The sequence below is a fragment of the Magnolia sinica genome, chromosome 7 (assembly GCF_029962835.1).
Source record: "Magnolia sinica isolate HGM2019 chromosome 7, MsV1, whole genome shotgun sequence".
Lineage (NCBI taxonomy): Eukaryota > Viridiplantae > Streptophyta > Magnoliopsida > Magnoliales > Magnoliaceae > Magnolia > Magnolia sinica.
Window position 1 is genome coordinate 60,073,123 of NC_080579.1, and position 22,349 is coordinate 60,095,471.

Genomic DNA, 22,349 nt, shown 5'->3' on the forward strand with positions numbered 1-22,349 from the left:
AACTTTCACTTTCCAAGCGTGAGAGAGAGAGGGAGAGGGAGAGAAGAAGAGAGTGAGAGTGAGGGTGAGAGGGAGCTCCCAAGCCTCCAAGATTAGATTTTTTTAGCCATCTCTTAGCCTCCTCCGAACCTTCTCAATTTCAAGTCTAGCTCCGATTGTTCATAATGCAACCCATGTCTTAGCATACTCAAGTTCAAGCCAAAGATCTTTTCATTTTATATACAAGCATTCATCATGACATCTATTCCCTTCTCAACCCCCCTGCTTCTCTAGATCTCTAATGAACGTACACTTTGTGACTTGTTGTATATCGGATCCTATCACATCAGAAATTTCTAGTGATCTAGTCCACTTTTCTTTACCTTTTTGCACGAACATCATCACATCTGCCTTCTAGACACATTGTTGGATGTATGCACTGTGGCTTGCTGAAATTTCAGATCTTGCCTCATTAGAAATCCACGTGTACCTAGTCCTACCTCGACTACATCATTCATCCCTTGAGATTTTCGTACCACACCAAGTACAGACCGTATATTTTATAGGCAAATAGGGTGCCTAACACCTTCCCTCTTTGTAACCGAGGTCCCTTACCCATAATCTCAGATCGTAGACTAGGAATCAATCTAAGGTAGGAGAGTCTTCGAATTTCTCCAACCTTGCATATTATGCGAGTTCTAACCGACTGCGGGATTATGAGATTAATTGGCTAGTGGCGACTCCAACATTCACAAATCGACCTACTAGCCCCCACCTTTCACACCAAAAACATTTAAATCAGCGTGGGCGCCGATTTTCAGTGTTCACATATAGTATAGTAGCTAAGGCTACTGAAGGTGTTATGACCCCACACAACATGATTTCAATAGCAGCTTACCAATGTATTAGACTATGTTTTGTTGTTGGATATAGCAGTTCTTCATTGCTCTCTTTATTGTCCCACACTGCATGATGTAGTAGCTTTCCCAAGGTGGAAAATACCTGCACTGCATGATGTGAATGTAGTAGCTTAGCAACCTACGTAGGTGGGATTTTCTGTTGGATCTAGCATTTAGACATTGCTTCTTTCTTCTTTTTTTTCCTTTTTTTTTTTTTTTTTCTAATCATCTTCTGGTCTGAATTTTCAGATGTTTTGTGGATGGAACATTCAAATCAAGACAAATGTGTGTTTCATCTAAACATTCCAATTCGAACAATGTTTAAGAATGGATGAAATCTCATTGTTAAGATTGCCTGCTCAATTAGTATTTGATCTTAGCCCAATCATCAACAGCATATGCTTGACTCCCATATGCCCAAGCTTACTAAACAACAATCGTCTAAAGTATTTTGTGGGGGACATCCAAATGAATTATATTGTGGGAGTGCATGATCAACTGACCAAAGTGCTCCATTGTGTATGTGATGCAAAACAAGTTTGATGGGAACTTGTTTTTCCTTGCGGCTTCCTGAACTGGAATCATTTCATTGGTTCTTTTTATGCTATAAGTTGATTGACTTTTATTAGTAACAGAACTCATCCTAGGTTTTCCTAATTGCAATTAATCCTCGTATCCATTTTCATTAACTTCTCGTGTGTGACTCATCCATCTTATACTATTTTATACATGAGTGAAATATAATTAATGATATAATTCTATTGACGCTTTGTCATTAATCTGTTGACATTCTTAAAAGCATAAACTAATCAGTGTCATTTTACCAGTAGCAGTAATATACCAATATCACTTTAAACGGTAAGGATGGTATGTCATGGCTTTTCCCACAAGGCTAATCCTTTTCTCTTTAGTAATTATCCAGAATTTATGTTGAGATTTAGTATTCCCGAAGTCAAGAGAATGGTGGCATTTCCGTAGGCTCCAGTGGACTTTGCTTGTTGGAAGCTTAGGATGGTTTACAATTTGATGGACCATCAATAACCACATATTTATTCCTTCAGTTAACTTCAATTTGTTTTGGAATCAGTCGGGATGCTAGTATATGTTTTATTGACATAATTTTCATACATTCTCATGCATATTGATCACTTTTTTTTTTTGTTAACAATGTGATAGGTTGTTCTGTCTTGTATTGAGGGAAGCCCAGTTGCTCGTGCTGGCATACATGAAGGAGATGAGCTGATTGAGATTGATGGTAGGCTAAACAATGCACTTTTTTGGCCTCTCTGACTGTATCCATTACTTGCTAGATGGGTGCACTTGGAAGTAAATTCATCTAACATGTTTGGCCTTCAGTATTTACAGGGTAGGCGCTTGATGGTATTGATGTTGAGGCTGCAGCACAAAAGCTTCGAGGGCGTGTTTGGACGACAGTTACAGTAGAACTTTATAGTGTAATGAGCCTTTCTTTTTCATCATTTTATGATAAAATGGTGTTCACCAATAGTTGCTCCCATTAAGGTTGCATAATTTAGCGTTATCCATCGCTAATATTTATTATTTTTATTTTTCCAAGTTCTACATCACTCTAAATTGAAGCATGCCTTGTTGCTGTTTAACTTCTATTTTGTTTTCTGATATATCAATGTTCTCTACCAAGGTATTCTGTAATAGTAACGGTGGCAATAACAGCTACCACCGTTACCTTTACGATACGGGTCACAACGGCTGTTACAACTCCCATTATGGCCATTATAGTCTATTTTTTCATTGAAAGAAAATCACTAGATCCCTGCGTGTGGGTCCCACCGTAATGTATGTGCCTTAAATCTATGCCACCCATACGTTTGGACATATCATTTTAGAGTATGATCTAAAAATGAGTTTTATCCACACTTTCCATCCATTCTTCCATATCAATTTAGGGTACAAGCCCAAAAATGAGTCAGATCTAAGGCTCAAGTGGATCACACTGCAAGAAGCAACGATGATAATGACAATCACAGTTGAAACCTTCCTATGGCCCACTGTGATGGTTGATTGCTATACAACCTGTTCATAAGGTTACATAGACATGGAAGAAGGTCCATAACTTTTGTGGCCCCTAAGAAGTTTTCAACTGTTGGTTTTTAATCCTACTGTGAGGTCCACATAATAGCTCATATTATAGGTGTAGACATTCGAGCTTGGATGTGATGTTTGCTTGAATTTACTTTTTCCATCATATATTCATGATTTGGTTTATTACTTTCGAATTTTATTGGAATTTGGATGTGTTATGCTTTATTGCTTTCTGTGGAAACATGCATTAGAATGGTTTAGATATGAGTGAGTATGATTAGCTAGCATCATAGTATCATAAGGTTTGCAAACCAGTTTTGGTTTTGTACTTTTACCTTTCAAGGAAAAAAATAAATATTGCCATATTATTCCAATCAGATGATTTTCTACATTCAACAAATTGGACCAGTGATTGGTCCATAAACCCATATCAAAACGGACCTTTGACCAGTCTTGGGTTTGTCCATTTAAGGACTATTTTATGACTAGACTTGGATGTGTCCATTTATATATGCATAACTACCCTTTTTGCTTACTATACATGTATAAATTGTCCATCGATTTAATCAGGTGGGTCTGCAATGACAGCCTCTGGTTGGGGTACACTTGTTTGTTAAAATAGGACCATTAGATTCTTTTTTCTTTTTTTCTTTTTTCATTTTTAACTATCCAATTGATGTCCACCAATCCAATATTCAGATGATCAAATGAGAGTACATTTTGGTCATGGCACATTTGATTTTAGAACCGATAATTTGAATCAAAGTCTAGGATTACTCAACAACTTTAATGTTTGGGACTGTCACTCTTGATATTTGAGGATGTTTCTTAATACTTTGCCATCTTATCACACTTAAAAAGTCAGTTGGAATAGCATGCAATATTGCAGGTATTACTTTAGGTGGGCTCTCTCTCTCTCTCTCTCTCTCTCTCTCTCTCTCTCTCTCTCTCTCTCTCTCTCTCTCTCCGTATGTGAGTTTAAAATCCTTCCCTTATCTTAGAGGACTAAAAAAAATTTGTTTATTTCGAGAAACGATCAATGATTTCATAAATCGCCATTGAGTGAAGTTGGCTTGAAAGCAGTTCACATTGTATAGATGCAATACAGGAAATGTGAGGAATCTTCAAAATCTGGTCTATGTTTATGGATGAATTGAATGGGTTTGCACCTTTTTTTTTTATTTTTTTATTTTTAAATGGGCTTGCACTAAAATAGCTTATGCAACTAATATGTTCATTTTCTATTGGAGTTGATAGTACTGTACTACATGGAGGTGGTTTGGTGTTATGGTTGAGAGCCATAAGCCATAGATGGCAAAAAATAAAAATAAAAAATGCAAGTTCTTCAGAGATATAGTCAGAAGCACATCAATGGTGAGGCGGCTATGATTTTTCGTTCTTTTTTCTTGGTGGGAACTACCTCCACATGACCCATTAAAATTGAATTTGGCAGCAATCAGAGACTTTTGGGGAATTTGATTGGTTAGGGATGAGAATGGAAAAGTAGATGAAAATGGCGCGGTTAAATCTAGAGATGAAGGGATCCTGAAACACTTCTCTAGTTTTCCGAACTGGTGAGTGTTGCAGAGAAAAACTTTGATACTCTTGCAGAGTGTGATGGTTTTATCAGTTTGTCTCCATGCCTTCCATTGTCTGGGATGAGGTGAGTTCAATCCAGGTAAAACTTAGAAGTGAGTTTGTAATGTGGCTTTCGATTTAAGTGATTGCGGGTTTTATGCTGGACTTGCAGCTGGAAGAAGACCTTTAGCATGTCAGTTGGCTCGTTCAGGATCCCAGTTCTGATTTCTGGAGAAGCGGGAGGATTTTTTTATTTTTTTATTTTTTTATTTTTTTATTATTATTTTTTTTTTTGTTTTTTTTATAAATCCACACTGATAGGAAACTAGCATCGCATAAAGATGGTAAAATTGTTAAAACCAACGTTGTATTTCATCACTTGTACATGATGTTCAAACGGACTTTTTTCGTTCATCCATTTGTTGGTATTGCTGCATTTGATAATTTAATCTTGATGATATGAAGCTAGGCCCTTGTTTCCCTGAAATTAGTACTTCTCTGATAATTCTTTTTACCTTGACGTTCAGGAAAGATTCGTATGTGCAAATCTTGGAGAACATGGAGTGCCCCAGAATTGATGTCCGTGTCACCTCTGGCAGTTCTGGGAGGGCAAGAGACTTCCCTTGTTTTGATAGGTCGCAATTTGACAGTTCCTGGTACCAAGTAAGTGGACCAATTCGTCTTAATGGTGGCCATGATACATGATTAATGTTTCCTTAAAAAATAAACAATATTTACTGTGTGCAGAATTCATTGTACATGTATGGGTGGATATGTGTCTAAAGAAGTTTTAGGATCAGCTTATTCAGGCACCATGCATGAGGACTCAAGCTTAGAGAGTTTTAATGTCCCTGGTGGAGCTCCTAATGTATTGGGTCGCTGTTTTATAGAGGTAACATATTCTTCTACCATTGATCAACAATAAATATATTCTTTATCCAATAATTTCCTTTGTAATTGTGTGCAGGTGGAGAATGGCTTTAGAGGAAACAGCTTTCCTGTTATAATTGCAGATGCTGCAATCTGTCAAGAATTGAGAATCCTCGAATCGGAGTTTGAGGAAGATGCTAGAACGATGGATATCATTTGTGAAGACCAGATTCAGGATTTCAGACAGCCAAGATCCAGGGAGGATGTTCTGCACCTTTTGAAGGAACTTGGATGGATCTTCCAAACAAAGAGCACCCCGACGAGACAGGTAGGATCTCCTTTCCTCTTTTTTATCTTTTATGCATTTCCCATTGGGAACTGATATATGTGGCTCTCTTTTGCATGTACACTTTGGGACTTCTCATATATATATATATATATATATATGGAAAAAAGAAAAGTAGAAAAATGGCAAATTCTGTGAAAAGAAAAATAAAAAAATGGGGTTTATATATCATTTCCCTTACAATAGAAATTAGTATCGACCTATGCCTATGCCAACTAGGACTTCTAGTCTCAGAACAAAATTTTTATCTTTTATTAATTATTTCTTTTAATTTTCAGCCTTAAAAAAATCAAACTTCAACAAAGAGGTTTGCTGGTTTCCATGCACCTTTGCAAATAGACGGACCTGCCAGGAAATGTGGACTTTTGATGTGTGTATTAGGTGGGACGTATAGTTTTGATATATGGCCAAAACTTGTTTGTATTAGGTGGGACCTATAATTTTGACACATGGCCAAAACATTGTGTGCCTGCATATCAAGTGTCATAGGTTGCCAAAGTATGAAATAACTTGTCTTGACATTATTCATTTGGAGAATACTTGTGTTGCTGGCGCTTGATAGGCTTGTATTCAGTTAGGAATGGGACTAACTTGTTTTGAACCTCTATGTATTCTAATCTCAATGATATCTTCATTTTCATTAAACGTGATCTAGCAGGAAGAACAAGTGTCCATCTGAATGGAATTAACAGCTATGAAACCCTCTGTTAGAAAAAGGCACTCAAATTGATGTGGGGGCACATGAAACCCTCAGTTAAAATTATTTTTGGATCCTTGTTATATTCTACTCTAGTAAGAAGAACAAGTGTCTATCTGAATGGTTATGCTTATGAGTACAACTGGTCCTTGTATACCTATATTCCAAGAATTTGGGCTGAGAGGAACAACAATCCCTATACTTGCACATTATCATCTAATCTGCTATGCGAAATTCGAGCTCATTATAGTTCCGAGGACCTACGTCTTTGTAGTCTGATCAGGTGAAAGAACACCCGAAATAATGAACACAGATGAAAAGAGCAACATCAAAGCACTTGAGCCGAGGGAACAACCTCCGAGCCCAGGGCTCATACCCACGCAAAGAAGGACATCCGAGTCGGGGGATCGTCCTTGTCCTCATCTTCATCGTCATTCAGAGAAGAATGTCCCGAGCCAAGACCAGGACGGAACATCTCAGATGCTAAACTAAGAAACTGCCTTAAGTGGACATGCCCGCCAACTTCGCCCATTGATACGTTACACGATCTCTAGATTACGCAAGATATCTCCACGATCCGAAAATCCTCCTGATTAGTGAATCGCGCCGAGTTTAACGGACCCAAACCATCCGATAGTCAGGTATAAATACATCAAGACCCCATTACTATAGGTATGTAACAACTCACACCATAAACCCCAGTTACACTACTTAGACTAGATTCCTAGCCTGACTTTGGCATCGGAGGGTCCCCTGCTCTAGTCGGGGACTCCTTTGTCCTTCTCTTGTGCAAGCATACAGGGCTAGGCTCAAGTGCTCGGAGCTCGGCGAAGGGTGAACCAAATTTTTGCATCAACATTTTTGGCATCGTCTATGGAAATCTAATACAAAAGGGTAGGTTCATATTCTCGAGCATAATCGCTAGAGGAAAGAAGAAAACAGTAGTCACGGAGCCAGAACCAAATGAACAGAGTCGCTCCTCCTCACTACTTCATGCAGAATCGGCTCCAGGACCTTCCTAGCGTTCTCACAATTGGGCTAGTAAGCATCGAGCTATGCAGAATGAGATACAGGCCCTGCGCAACGAAGTAAACCTGATGAAGCAACAATAGGAGCCGCAACTGTGCCCGACTCAGGAAAACCCTGCTCCCGATCTGATTGGTCTTGTCGTGGAAGCTATTTCACACTAAGGAGTGCGAGGCACGAGGTGCCTCAACACCGCCAGGCGCGGGTTTCAGGTCAGAATCCTCCTTCGACCCAAGTCCGAGTCTCGGCTCAGAACACAGCCACTCAAGCTCCGACCAATGCTTCGGTCACTTCGACCCTTGCACCAACCGACCTCCGTCATCGGTTAGAATGGAGGAGGGGAAGGAGAACTCCAGAGAGGGAAGACACCCAAGAGATCGTGGCGAAAAACAAAGACCCTTGGGAAAAACGGTTCGCGGAGCTCAACGACAAGTTTTTAGCGCTGGAAACAAAATAACAGCCAACGTCAGTTCCCACCGTCGTTCAAGCGATGATGGAAGAGACCAAACCTCCCATCACCTCGGATATTATGAATGAGGTGATGCCCCAGAGGTTCCAGATTCCTCCTTTCATCCAATACTCTGGGTCCGGAGACCCATCTGAGCACGTGGAAGCTTATCGATCGTGGATGCAGATTTAGACGGCAACAGATGCAATGATGTACCGAGGATTCTTAATCACGCTCACGGGATCCACCCGGAGTTAGTATCGGTAGCTCAAGCCAAATTCCATTAGTTCTTTCACAGAGTTGAGTCGATTATTCCTTACGCAATTCATAAGTGGCAAGAGAAGTTGAAAACCCAACACTCACCTGTTTGCTATCAACTAAGAGCCGAAGGAGTCATTGAAAGATTACATTGCTCACTTCAATGGGGAAGCACTATTGACAAAAGATTATAATGATAAGATGGCACTTGCAGCCATGTTCAGTGGCCTAAAAGAAGCGAAATTCACGTTCTCCATTCGAAAGAACCCACCAAAGACGTTGGCGGAACTCATTGTCAGAGATCAGAAATACACTAACGTCAAGGAATTCTCTAACGCTGGCAAAAATATCAAAGTGCCAAAGCCAAATGGTAAAGGGAAGAGGCCTAGGAAAGATGAATCCCAAACGCCCAACAAAAGGTCCGATGATCGCGCTCCCCGCGATCGTCGTCTGAGCAGGAAGCCAGAAGGGAGATTTCGTTCCTACACCCCCCTCAACACGTCCGCCGAGCGGATTCTTCTGGATATCCAAGGAGAGAAACTTCTGAATTGACCTGTCTGTATGAAGGCCGACTCGGAACACCGGGATAAATGCAAGTTCTGCCACTTTCATCGGGACCACGGCCACAATACAGATGATTGTGTGGTTCTCAAGGATTAGATCGAGTCCCTTATCCGAAAGGGACATCTGCACCGATACACCAAGAGAGAAAGGACCACTCAAAATGAATAACAAAGACAAGAGTGACCGAATAACCCTATGAAAGAGCTAGCTGAAATTCGCACCATTTTTAGGGGCTCGTCTGATGGGGGAGATTCGAACAGGGCTCGGAAAGCCCACTCTCGGAAGCCTGATCCAGAACATTATGTCCACTTGACTGAGTGGCCCAGCAAAGAGCTTCGAGTCAGCCCATGTAGCCTTACCTTCACTGAGGACGTTGCCCGCAGGATTCAGCAACCACACGACAATGCCCTGGTAGTTACCATGACCATAGCTAACCATAAAGTATTTCGTATTCTAGTTGACACGGGCAGCTTGGCTGATGTTGTTTACTCCGAGGCTTTCAAAAAAATAGAGATTCCACGGTCACACCTTTGACCTATGAAGACACCCCTGCATGGCTTTGTCGAGGAGAGGGTGATCTCCGAGAGGGCCATTTCCCTCCTAGTAACTGCTGGAGAAGGACAACATCAAGTCACCCTTATGCTAGACTACCTTGTTGTTAACGTACCATCCGTACACAATGTCATTTTGGGTAGACCCTTGCTCAACGCAATAAGGGCGTTCATCTCTACTTGTCTCCTGATGATGAAGTTCCCTTCCGAGGGTGGAATAGGTTACCTCCGAGGCAATCAACGTGAGTCGCGGAGGTGTTATCCCATAGTAGTAAAAAAGGGATCCGTGAAGCAAACACTTTCTATCAATGTCTTGGATCCCCGAGGACTTGCAGAGAATTCATCTGTGCAAGATCTGGAGAAAGTGCCCCTCAATGAAGTGGACCCAAGCAAGACCATCCAGCTTGAAACATCACTAAGTTCCAGCAACGGTCCAAAATGCTCTCCTTCCTATGACAACACAGGGACGTCTTCGCATGGTCACACACAGACATGCCAGGAATCTCTCCTGACGTCTTGGTCCATAGGCTGAATGTGGACCCAGACCACAAACCCGTAAAGCAAAAGAGAAGACTATTTGATGCCGATAGGTACGAGGCCATTGCCGAAGAGGTTTTTGTCCTACTCGATGCTAATTTTATAGAAGAAGTGTATTACCACGACTGGATCGCAAATGTGGTACTTGTCAAAAAATCCAACAGGAGGTGGTGGGTCTGCGTAGACTACTCAGATATGAATAAGGCGTGTCCTAAGGATAGCTTTCCATTACCCTGAATTAACCAGCTGGTAGACAGTACGGCCGGCCATGAATTACTCTCCTTCCTAGACGCCTATTCTAGATATAACCAGATCGCAATGCATCCCCCAGACAGGCGGAATACTACCTTCGTCATAGACAAGGGGCTCTACTGTTATCGGGTCATGCCATTTGGCCTGAAATTTGCTGGGGCTACATATCAAATATTGGTAAATCAGATGTTTTCCAAACAGATCAGATGCACTATGGAGGTGTAAGTCGACGACATGCTAGTAAAAAGTATCAAGGCATCTGATCACCTGACGGATCTTGAGGAAACATTTACCATCCTCCAAGAGTATCAGATGAAATTGAATCCCGCAAAGTGCCCTTTCGGAGTTAGTTCGGGAAAATTCCTTGGGTTTCAGGTCAGTAAGAGAGGCATTGAAGTAAATCCTGACAAAATCAAAGTACTCCTAAACATGAGTTCACCTCGGATCGTTAAAGAAATAAAATGCCTCTCAGGGCGAGTCACCGCGCTCGAACGCTTCATATCCAGAGTAACAGACAAGTGCCTCCCCTTCTTTCAACAGTTGAAGGGTCATAAGAAGGAAGAATAAACATCAGAATGTGAACAAGCCTTTCAGCAATTGAAACAATATCTGGGCATGCCCCCTACTGTCCAAGCCTGAGAAAGGTGAGCCTTTGTTCCTGTATCTGGTGGTCTCATCCTCGACTGTCAGTTCGGCCCTGATTAGAGAGGTTAGAGGCAAGTAACATCCCGTATATTACGTGAGCAAGCTATGGTACCTAAAGAGACGGGATATCCACCCCTGGAGAAGCTAGCGCTCAGCCTCATCATTTCATCTTGGAGGTTACGTCCGTACTTCCAAGCCCATTCGATCATTGTATTGACTGATTCCCGTCTCAAATAAGTCCTCTAGAGACCTGAAGTCTCGGGTCGACTAACCAAGTCGGCTATCTTACTTGGTGAATTCGACATCCAGTTTTGTCCAAGGACGGCAATCAAGGGCCAAGCTGTGGTTGACTTCATCGCCGAACTTACCATCCCGAGTGTAAAAAAATTAACGCTGGAGTCGAAACGACACCACCTGTTCCTCTAAGTGATCAGAAGGCAATGTCGGAACAAGGATGGGTTCTCTACGTAGACGGATCGTCTAACACTAAGCGGGACGGAGTAGGAATCATTCTGGTTGCACCTGACTCCATGTCCATCCAGTACACGATCAGACTCGGCTTCAAGGCCTCGAACATTGAGGCAGAGTACGAGGCTTTGCTTGCTGGACTCAGATTAGCAGCGAGTCTAGGTGTCCAGTCTCTTTAGGTCTGATGCGACTCTCAACTGGTAGTGAACCACATCTCCACTGAGTACAAAGCAAAGGAGACGAGGATGATCGCCTATCTAGATGAAGTAAGGAAATTAATTAAAAGATTTTGGAGTTGCACTATCCATCAGATCCCCAGAGCAGAAAATTCTTGGGCCGACGCCCTAGCAAGGCTCGCCTCAACTAAAGAAGGTAAAATCCCACGAATCATCCTCGTTGAATTCATAGAACATCCGAGCATCGACCATGTAGAAAAGAGGGAAGTCAATCCAGTACACGTTACTTTAAGCTGGATGGAACCGATCTTTAACTACCTCACATCTGGTGAGATCCCCTCGGATAAACTAGAGGCCAAGCACCTGAGAGTCCGAGCTGCGTGGTACATTGTCCTCGACGGTATCCTATATAAGAAAGGTCACTATCAACCCTACCTCAGTTGCTTCCGACCCGACGAGGGAGACTCTGTTATTCGGGAGATTCACGAAGGAATCTGTGGAAACCATTCCAGCAGCCGAGCCTTGGCCCTGAAGATACTTCAGCAAGGGTACTTTTGGCCGACCCTCCAGCAAGACTCAAAAGATTATGTTCAAAAATGCAATAAATGCCAACGCTTTACAGCTGTACCGAGACAACCCGCAGAGGAAAGGACTCCTATGAGCGGTCCGTGGCCGTTCGCTTAGAGGGAGATCGATATCATCGGCCCCTTATCCACAAGGAAGGGGCAGGTCAAGTTCACCATTGTTGCAATCGACTATTTCACCAAATGGGCTGAGGCCGAGCCGATTGCCAAGATCATGGAACAGAGAACGATTGACTTCATCTGGAAAAACATCATATGCCGATCTGGGATTTTGAGCCTCATCGTATCAGACATTGGCAGGCAATTCGACAATGACAAGTTCCGAAACATGTGTCGAGGGCTCGGCATCACAAACGCATATTCTTCGCCTCGGTACCCATAGTCCAATGGACAGGTGGAAGTGGTCAACAAGGTTATCAAACACTATCTTAAAACAAGATTGGAAAAAGTGAAAGGTAATTGGGTCGAGGAGCTTTCATTAGTCCTTTGGGCCTACAAGACCACAACCTAGTCCTCTACAGAGGAAACACCATTTTCGCTCTCCTACAGCTCGGAAGCAATGGTTCCAGTAGAAATCGACCTTCCCATTGCTCAGGTAAGAAACTATCAAGAGAACTAAAACTCTAAGCAGATCGCAGCTAACCTAGATCTGCTTGAAGAAATCAGAGACATCTCCGCACTCCGAGTAGCTGCTCGGCATCAGCAGGTGGCGCGATTCTACAATTTCAAAGTCAAGGTCAGGTGGTTCTGCACAAGAGGCTTGGTCCTTCGCCAGGTCTCCCAGAGCACTGCTGAGCTAGGGGCTGGGGTGCTCGGACCTAACTGGGAAGGGTCGTATCGTGTGGTTCGATCAACTAAAGCAGGCTCCTACCACTTAGAAGATCTCGAGGGCCGCCGGCTCCCCCATCCCTGGAATGCCGAGCATTTAAAGGTCTAATATTCGTGATGAAATAACATTTAAGGCTCTCAAATAAGTGCGCGCCTCCGAGCGACTAGCCTTTAAAGCTCTCAAATAAGTGTACATCTCTAGGCGACTAGCCTTTAAGGCTCTCAATGAAATTCATTGCTTCTTCCACAGCCATTTTATCTACTAAGGAAAAAGTCACCTCTCATATGAAGAGGCGGACAGGATGAGCTGATCCCTTAAAGAATGGGTTAGAGCGTAACTCCACGAAAACTCGACAAGACATCCCCTCTAAGTCAGGGGAAAAGCTAAAAGATGACCTGACTCCCCAATGGAGGAGTCGGCCTGTCACCCAACTAACAATTGGAGTGGAGGTCTCTCGCCATTTGTGGGACGAGCCGACCCCCTAGGCGTTCGGACTCAAACAATGACCAGGCCATAAAGGCTTGAGAATTTTACGAGATGGCATTGGAAAGGGCCTGCCAGTCAAGGAGTCGGCTCAACCATGCCTAGAAATAAACCGACCTGTCAGCAGATTGGTTCAGCAATCAACAATCAACATCCAACGTCAAGAAAGTAACTACAAATTAGCATATATAAAAGCAATCATCCGAGCGCCCTTTCTAAAGGGTCAAAAATCATCATCATCCAAAGAGTCAAAAAATAAATCCACCACAACATTCACAAAAAGTTATTAAGTTCCTATCAGTAATGAAGAAGATATATTGAAAACTATGCAATCGGAGGGGCCTGGGAATTGGGGGTTTGGTCCGGGCAGATGTCCTCTGCGGGCTTCTCTCCAGCATCTTCAAACCACATGGGTTCAAGGTTAAGGTCGAGATACAAGTCCTGGACTACCTTAATGAAGCATCAAAGGCACAATTGTAAAACTTGGTAGCTTCAGCTTCTCTTTCCTTTGAGGCCTTGAAGGCGTCCACTACTGCTACCACCGCTACAGCCAGGGAGGCCTCATCTTCAGCCCATTGAGCCTCCATCGCTTGAGAGATGGCTCGGCTTCGCTCTTCTGCCACCTCAGCCTTAGTCTGCTCAAGGACTTCACCTAATTGGGTGTTCTCCTTGGCCAACGAATCCGCGTGACCCATGGCATGGGTTAGCACGGTGGTTGTAGCGTCACACTGGGCTTTGAAGTTATCCGCGATTTCCTTCAACCGAAGCTCCCTAACCTTCCCGTCCTCAAGATGCCTACGTAGCTCACCCTGCTCAATTACAGAAAAGTGGCTTCATCCCGTAAGATCCCCACTTTGGTCTTAAGGGCCTCCACCTCAGCCTCTCTCTTTTCAAACTCCCACGCCCTCTCCCGAGCCAAAAGGAGCTTCGGGACAGACTGTACAAAAATAAGAGAATAAGTACTTAGAAGCAGGAGTGCAAAAAGGCAAGGAAAGTTAATATAAATACCCTGTAAAATACAGAAGCCATGTCATTCAAGAAGGAGTTGTCCGACTTGCTGACGAGGCAGGTTATATCCTCCTCTAGGGCATGTTTGGTAGCCCAAGGCGTCAGGCAAGAAAAATGGTAGCCCAGTTCGAACCTCTCGCCGCTCGTCCCCACCTGGGCTGAGCCTGCAGCCTCCCCGGCTCCAATATAGCTACCAGCTAAGGCTTGAGCCTAGACCCTGACATCATTCCTAGCTTCAGGGGGGGTGAGATCATGGCATCGGCCATCCAGATAGCCGCCTCCCGTTCAGACGACGAAGGGATGGCTATGCAGGGGGCTACAGGACGGGCTTCCGTAGTGGGGGGAATGATGATAGGAGGAAGGGAAGGAGTTATGGTTGCCATAGTTGGAACAATAATTGCTAGGACCCGAGTCTCGACGGGCACCACAGCGGGGGTTACAGCAATGGGAGCTGTAGTCGGAGCTGTAAATACAGGAGCGAGACCGGAGGGGCCCTCTTCGTGAGGAGTAATCTATCATCTTCGAATGGTAGTCTTCATCCAGGGCTCGGCCCTCAACATCTCCTCCGCCGTTGGGGCAACTTTCCTCCTCCAGGAACTAGATGCCTCGGCCATGCCTACATAGAGGATAATTACTCAACTAACGAAATGAATAAGTTTGGCCTCTCTAGAAGTGGATGGAAGAGAAACTTACTGAAGGATGTCGGGAGAGGCGGGCACTTGTAAAGCCCAAACCAGTGAAGGTTGGTGGCTGTGATCAGGTCCGACCAAGAGTGAAGCTCTCCCAATTGCGCCTTAGCCTTAGCAGCGTTGTTCTTTTGGTCCGAGGTGAGGAGTGGCGTGCCCCTCAGGAAATCTAAAAGGATAAAAGAGAGCTTCAGTCAGCCTGGAGTAAATAAAAGGGGTGAAGGGAAGAAAAATGCCTAAAGTTAGACCTAGTTTTGAGAATCGGGTGGGGACTTGAGTCATCAGAGTCCCGAGCTCCACCGATGACGCCTCCCATTTGCCCCCAGCCCAAAACCACTTGTTCTTCCGGTCCTTGTTGGAAGACGAAAGATTCATCACCAACCCCGACCCTTTGTCACCTCAGGTCGCGAAGTAGTACTATGGTTCTTGACTGTCATGCTTGACCAGGTACAAGCTTATCAGCTTTTCTGGGGTTAGCTCCGGATTCCTAACTTGACACCAGATGATGAAAGAAGAAATTAACACCCTCCAAGCATTAGGGGTGAACTGCCCAGGAGCTAGTCCGAGGTAGGCGGTGGTGGCTCGGATGAAGGGATGCAAAGGAAGTCAGACCTCACATTGCAGTGCAAAGAGAAAAATGGTAACTTCTCCCTCAGCGGGCACGCCAGCAGTATCAAGAGGCTCTGGGGCCCTTATCTCCACGGAGTTTGGGATTTAAAACTCCAAATGGATCCACCCCATTTAAGACTCCGATAGTACAGAGCCTCTGGGGAATACCTCTGAGGCCCGCCCGCTAACTGGCATCTCAGCGACCTCGGTGGTTGTGGCTCGGGGGGCTCGAGCAGCTTTCTTCTTGCCGGCCTGAAGAGTCCGAGCCCCCGCTTCCTTCCGTCTTCGATGCAGGGGGAACAAGGGAACAACTTCGAAGGGTCCCTCCGAGGCTCCCCTCTTATTACCAGAACTCTCCGGTTCAGAGTCGTCATCATAATCCCGAACGGTTTCCAGGCCAGACGACATCTCGAAAGGAAGGAATGCAAAGAGGCACAAGGAAAAGGACTCATCAGACGATCACCGAGAATCGCTTCTGCCAAAAATGCTTGATCGGCCCGAATCGCCTGGTCAAAAACTTGAAAACAGTTGGAATTGCCCTCACCAGAAATCGCCTTCTCCGGTACACTTTCAAATTTAGAATGTAAGCGGGGAGAGTGGTTCCAAAGGGGATTATATAGCCCAAAGAGAATCTTTGCATTAATTGTAAGCATGATGGCTGCCGTGGAACAGTCGCAAGCCGACTTCACTAGCACACGCGGTTGCAGGTCACTAGTTTAACCTCTACCCAGCCGAATGCGCCTAACATCAAAAGACGGGCTGCAGTAACAGAAATAGCACTCGAGAAGAGGGAGCGTCACTCAAATGTCTCCCAGGGTATACGTGGTGGTTAGTCATAAGCTGAATGACGATTCAAAATCCCAACTGTCCCCACACGTCCGCTGAATGTTAGCCCATAAGCGGGAAACCCTGAGGGTACAACGCTTCATAACTCCAGAATCATAATAATATCAGCGTGCACAGAAGGTTCGGCATCCGTTTGCTTACTCTTCGAGTCCGTAGCCGACCTCAAAGAGTAGGGGGTTTCTATTATGGGAAGATTCGAGCACGTTATAGCTCAGAGGACCTGTGTCTTTGTAGTCCGATCGGGCAAAAGAACACTCGAAATAATGAACACTGATGAAGAGAGCAACATCAAAGCACCTGAGCCAAGGGAACAACCTCTGAGCCCAGGGCTCATACTCACGTAAAGAAGGACATCCGAGCCAGGGGATCATCCTTGTCCTCATCTTCATCGTCATCCGGAGAAGAATGTCCCGAGCTGAGACCAGGGCGGAACATCTCAAATGTTAAACTAAGAAACTGCCTTAAGTGGATGTGCCCGCTAACTTCGCTCATTGATACGCTACACGATCCCTAGATTACGCACGATATCTCCATGATCCAAAAATCTGAAATATCCAAGCTATATGTCCTAGAGGGGGGGTGAATAAGACTATGCCAAATTAAATTTAAATACTGCGGAATATGAAATAAAGGATAATAGCACTATACACCAATCACAGTATAGGAATGGAAAGCAAAATTCGAGGAATAGAAACAAAAATTGTTCTAAGGACAACCTTACACCAAAAACCAAAGTTTATGGTAGGACAACCTTATTTCTAGAACAAACAGAGAAACTGAAGCTCAACGTAATAAAGTGATAACAAAAATATAATGCTGAAATGTAAATCTAAATTATTACAACATTTCCCACTATGCATGAAATGAAATAATTACAACATTCACATTCACACTTACATTCCACAATTCTGAATGATAAAAGATAGGAAATATAAATCACACATCCACAACACAAAGAATTATAGTGGTTCGCCTGTGTGTTCACCAACTGTTGAACAACAGCCACACAGAATGCCACTCCACTCCTAATATCCTCACATAGGGGATATTAGCGTTCACTATCAAATAGGTTTTCACAGGTTCACCCAAAACCTTCACAATTTTACCTTTTTCAAAGGGCTTACACAATTCAAAAACCCTCACTTCTGAGTTTTTTGGCTCTCCTCAGATAACCAACAACTTTAAGATTTTTCTGGCTTAACCTCAAATAAAACCAAACAATGTAAATTACACAAATTGTAAAATACCTGATTTTCTCCTTCATTGTAGCAGCCCAGAAGAACCAAGTCGGAGTAGAGATTTGAATGTCAAAGTTCAATGTCCAATAATCACTTTATAATGGTTCTAGGTTCTAATAGATTTTAAATTAAAACAAAAGGGCTAGCTCTAATTGATTTTGATTCCAAAAAAAAGGAAAACAACAATTCCTCTTTTCAGATTAGATTGGAATGCAAGAAACAAAATTAATTAACAAAGCTAAAGAAAGAGAATATTAAATATACACACTAAGCTTAAATGGAGCACTGACTTATTTCTCAGAAGACCGAATTAAATTAACTTGAATTGCATTCTTTATTATGAGATTCGTCCTCTATTTATAAGTGAGCAAATCACACCTTCGACTGGTATGAGGACCTCTACGACTGGTCGTAGAACCAATAGATATTTAAAAATTCTAGTACGATAAGATTTGGCAGTTTCACGATTGGTCGTAGGTCTCCTTCGATTGGTCATAGGATCCCTTCGACTGGTCGTAAGTTATCTAATTTCAACGTTGTTCTTTGAGTCGTAGGTCTACGACTGGTTGTAGATGTAGTCGACACTCTTCCTATGATTGGTCAAACAGTCCCCAGGACTAGTCGAAGCCTAACAAAAAATTTCTAATTTTTGTAACAAACTTATGACTGATCCAAGAAATGTTTAGGTAGGTCGAAGCAGTGCTAGGACTAGTCGAACAAAGTCTAGGACTAGTCTTAGAACATACCAAACTCACTTATATAAAACATATGAATTATGTATCCAAAATGACCTACTTTAAAGGTCAACCTATGATCAGTCATACCTCAATAGTGAAGTAAGGACATTGAAACTTTAGAGATGAGTGACCTTTGAAAGTAATGGAACTTGAAGTCTTAATAAAGCTCAAACTTGAAAGCTTCTTGAGATTCTTGACTTGTGAATAGTGCTTGTTAAATTAAGTTGATCTTGAGTAGAGCATTGTTCTTCATAGATGCAAGCTTCATAACAATGTCTTTGGTACCACAAATTTGACAATACAAAGGGCTATAAACTATGACACTTACAAAATCCTCTTGATTAAATGAATCGTGCCGAGATTAACGGACCCATACCATTCGACAGTCAGGTATAAATACATCAAGACCCCATTGCTAAAGGTATGCAACAACTTACACCCTAAACCCCAGCTACGCTACTTAGACCTAGATTCCTAGCCTGACTTTGGCATTAGAGGGTCCCCTACTCTAGCCAGGGTCTCCTTTGTCCTTTTCTTGTGCAGGCACACAGTGCTAGGCTCAAGTGCTCGGAGCTCGGTGAAGGGTGAACAAGATTTTTGCATCAACATAATCCATATCCCAACCAGTGTTTGAAATATTAGTATCGTGCTATGTATCGCACCCTTGGGATACAAATACGTATCAATTATTGCACGGGATATATTGTTTGTATCGCATAATTTATTGCACTTCATGGAAAACATGGAGAAACATGGGGAAAATGGTTAAACTTGTCAATGAAACTTCATGGATTGTTAAAAAGACCTTAATACATAATTTTAAATCATAACATCTCAAAAAAAGGTGCACATAATAAATTTTCTTTGTATAGGGTCATAAGCTATGCGATGTTTAACTGAGCTAATGCAACTATATTTAAATTGAATGCATGACATTTATAAATGTATCAAAGACATGTATGAAAACACAACCAATTCAATGAAAATCAAAATAAGAAGTAAAAAATTGAGAAATATACAACAGGTGGACCACACTGTCCATACCTATTGGAAGATCATTTTAGACAACGATTCAAAATATGAAGTAGATCCAAATCCTAGGTGGACCATAATATATGAAACAGTGGTAATCGACCATTGAAAACTTCATGTGGGCCACAAAAGTTTTAGATCAATCTTGCATTTGCCTGGTCTCTTCATCCTGATCTTTGTGACCTTATCAACAGGTTTGATAGCAAATAAACATTCCGATGGCCCTCATAAAGTTTTTAATGATGGGGATTCAATCACTACTATTTCCTGTAGTATGGCCCACATAAGATTTGGATTTGCTTCATTTTTGGGATCATAGCTTAAAGTGATCTTTCAAAACTATTGGACGGTGTGGATTTAGGACAAATATATCACTGTGAGTCCCACAATCAAAGTCCTGCCCACCTCGGTGGATCCACGCCCACGGTTGTAACTGGGGCATTTACTGTCAAAGCCTTTCGCATGAAGTTCCTGTGTTGGGAACCTAAGTGGGGCCCGCTGTGATGTTTGTGAGAAATCCACTCCTTCCATCCGTTTTGTGAGTACATTTTTGGACAAGAAGCCAAAAGCGAGCCGAATCTAATACTCAAGTGGGCTAAAAACATGAGGATTGAACATCCACATTTGCTAATATTTGAGTTTTCATTTCATTCCAGTAAAAATGATGTTATGAATGGTATGGATGGCTTGTAAACATCGGTGTCGACCTCAGGGAGGCTTCAATAATAGGAATTCCCCTAACCACATTTTTCCTTTAATACGGATCACTTGAGTCTTGGATCTTGGTCACTTTTGGTCTAATTCAGTAAAATGAGTTCATAAAATGGATGGACAGTATGGATTTCTCACAAACATCACATTGGGCCCATATAGTTATCTAGCATAGGAAATTCTTGGACAGTGTGGATAAACCACATACTTTCACGATGGGCCCAAACTCAATGTTAAAGATATTGGATTTACCATTTAAAGGGACCAACTATGTGGATAAACCACATACATTCCTGGGTTCGAATTTCCTGTTACAACGAAGCTCAAAGGAGGGAAGAAAGAGGGTTCCGCTACTTCAAGAACCCCTAAATCCCTGAAATTGCGTTGTTTCCAACCATTTTCAAAGAAAGAGGCTTTCAGAAGGACCAAAACCCCAATCTTGTGGATTTCTCACCAAAAACTGCATTGCTAGTGCAATCTTTATCCACTTAATTGATGGAGTGGCCCACTAAATTCTTGGTCCAATTAAGAAATCTTCTTCTCTACGGTCCTCTCTCACATCGATTCAAAGGTTCTCATTTAAAAAAAAATCTTGATTTTTTGGTAGTTATGCAACCCCGACATCTACATTCTTTTTATCGTTGAAATGGGGTTGTAGGCTATAGTGGTCGCGTGACTCAACGACAGAAATTCGTGACTCAGTCCTAAAATCTGTAAATAATACATGATATGCTGGCAATATTGAGGAAAATCATGACAATATCAATGAAAATCGTGCGATATCCTGCAATATATCACACGATATAGAGAATCCTTATTTTAAAAAAAAAAATATTGCCTTTTGGGGGTTTCGTATCGCTTGCATGCGATAATGATATTATCAGCCGATATATCAATATATTGGCTGATAGTATCGATATTATGAACATTGATCCCAACTAAAGGTTTTCAGCTACATCAATCCTGTTACACCATTCCACTCTACCATAGACCATATCCTCGGTTAAATTGTGGGTCCTCAAGTCTCAATTGTTTCTACAAATAACTTTAGATTAAGATCTAAATTAATGACAATTTTTTTATTTGTTGTATTTTTTTTTAAGTTTATTGATTTGATTTTATCTTTCCTCTCAACTCTTGTCATTGATTTCAGGTAATTCATTAAGAATTCAGAGGTTTGCTGGTTGGTTTCGAAACTTCAGATTCAACTACAGTAATCATTTCAGGTAGTTTAATCTAAACTATCCAAACTTTATTTCTTGATCAAACTTTAGTTTATACATTAGCTTGAATTTGAATGTAATCATTAAGAATGTGAGAATTAGCTTATAGCTTGAAGGATTTACCTCATATGATTTGTGAGAATTGGGAGATATATTTTTTGTTAACATAGAGATAATTATTGTATCAACATTCTTCTTAAGATTGCTTTTAGATAGAGTTGTCATGATCCATCATGGCTAGGTCCTAACTTGAGATTGGGTAATATACAATCATTTTTTTAAAATTTTTATTTTTGTGAAAATACAAATTTTATATGTTTGGGATTTGGATGATAGATCTGATTTTGATTTCTTCCTTTTCTTTTTTATAGACTTACCTTTTCAAATAGGTTGGTTGGTTTGGGACTTTGGAGAAATGGGTATAGCTAGTTTCGAATGTGTCGACTCTCCTGATGGCTAAAAGTCATCAAGGAAGGTTAATGCCAACAGTTTTTAGCCATTGGCGTTGCCCTATTTTTTGGTAGTCTCTATAGAAAAATGGTCAAACATAAACTAACATGGTTGCCGTGTGGAGGGCATGCTTGGAGAGATGGCACCTTAATGGCCATGCATTGGCTGTTAGTGAGGTAGTGGATGGAGAGATCATTAGTACATGTTGTAGTGGAAAGTGATGCGCAAATGAGATAAGAGAGGGAATAAGTGGATGGTGTTGGAGAGGGCTTAGGCTTGACCTTGTGAAAGGCCCACCTAAGGGTGGTGATGTATAAAGTGGAGTCAACATTCCTCCATTTTGGTCAACAATTTATTGGAAATGTGCTTTGTGTGTGAGGGCATATGGGGTGGTATGTTTGCACACTTGCTCAGGCTCACACAAATGCAAGCATGTGTTAGTGTGGGGTGTGGTCACATGGATCCAGTAGCGGTGCTAAGTGTGCACACAAATTTCAAAATGTTTGGGATTAACCAACAATAATGGGGCTCATGGCGACTTCAAATCTTTGTTTCAGC

The 22,349-nt window shown here is 42.2% G+C and overlaps 1 protein-coding gene and 1 long non-coding RNA gene across 3 annotated transcripts; both read left to right on the forward strand.

Moving 5' to 3' along the window:
* The first annotated feature begins 2,057 nt into the window (after window positions 1-2,057).
* LOC131252086 (uncharacterized) lies at window positions 2,058-4,697 on the forward strand. The gene is made up of 3 exons (XR_009174166.1): window positions 2,058-2,133; window positions 2,244-2,332; window positions 4,393-4,697. It is a non-coding gene; the product is annotated as an uncharacterized LOC131252086 (long non-coding RNA).
* Window positions 4,698-5,254: 557 nt separating this feature from the next.
* On the forward strand, window positions 5,255-21,323 carry LOC131252087 (squamosa promoter-binding-like protein 15). 2 transcript variants are annotated; one of them, XM_058252996.1, is made up of 3 exons: window positions 5,255-5,409; window positions 5,485-5,715; window positions 21,272-21,323. In XM_058252996.1, the coding sequence occupies exons 1-3, from the start codon at window positions 5,281-5,283 to the stop codon at window positions 21,281-21,283; spliced, it is 372 nt and encodes a 123-aa protein (XP_058108979.1). In that variant the 5' UTR covers window positions 5,255-5,280; the 3' UTR covers window positions 21,284-21,323. The 2 variants fall into 2 exon arrangements, with proteins under 2 accessions (XP_058108979.1, XP_058108980.1); XM_058252997.1 differs by lacking the exon at window positions 21,272-21,323 and adding an exon at window positions 6,012-6,493.
* Window positions 21,324-22,349: the final 1,026 nt, after the last annotated feature.

Bases quoted from the DNA above. Each gene is read 5' to 3' on its own strand.
- LOC131252087 (XM_058252996.1), top strand. From the start codon at position 5,281: ATGGGTGGATATGTGTCTAAAGAAGTTTTAGGATCAGCTTATTCAGGC. The intron at 5,410-5,484 runs GTAACATATTCT...AATTGTGTGCAG, and splicing joins TGGGTCGCTGTTTTATAGAG to GTGGAGAATGGCTTTAGAGG.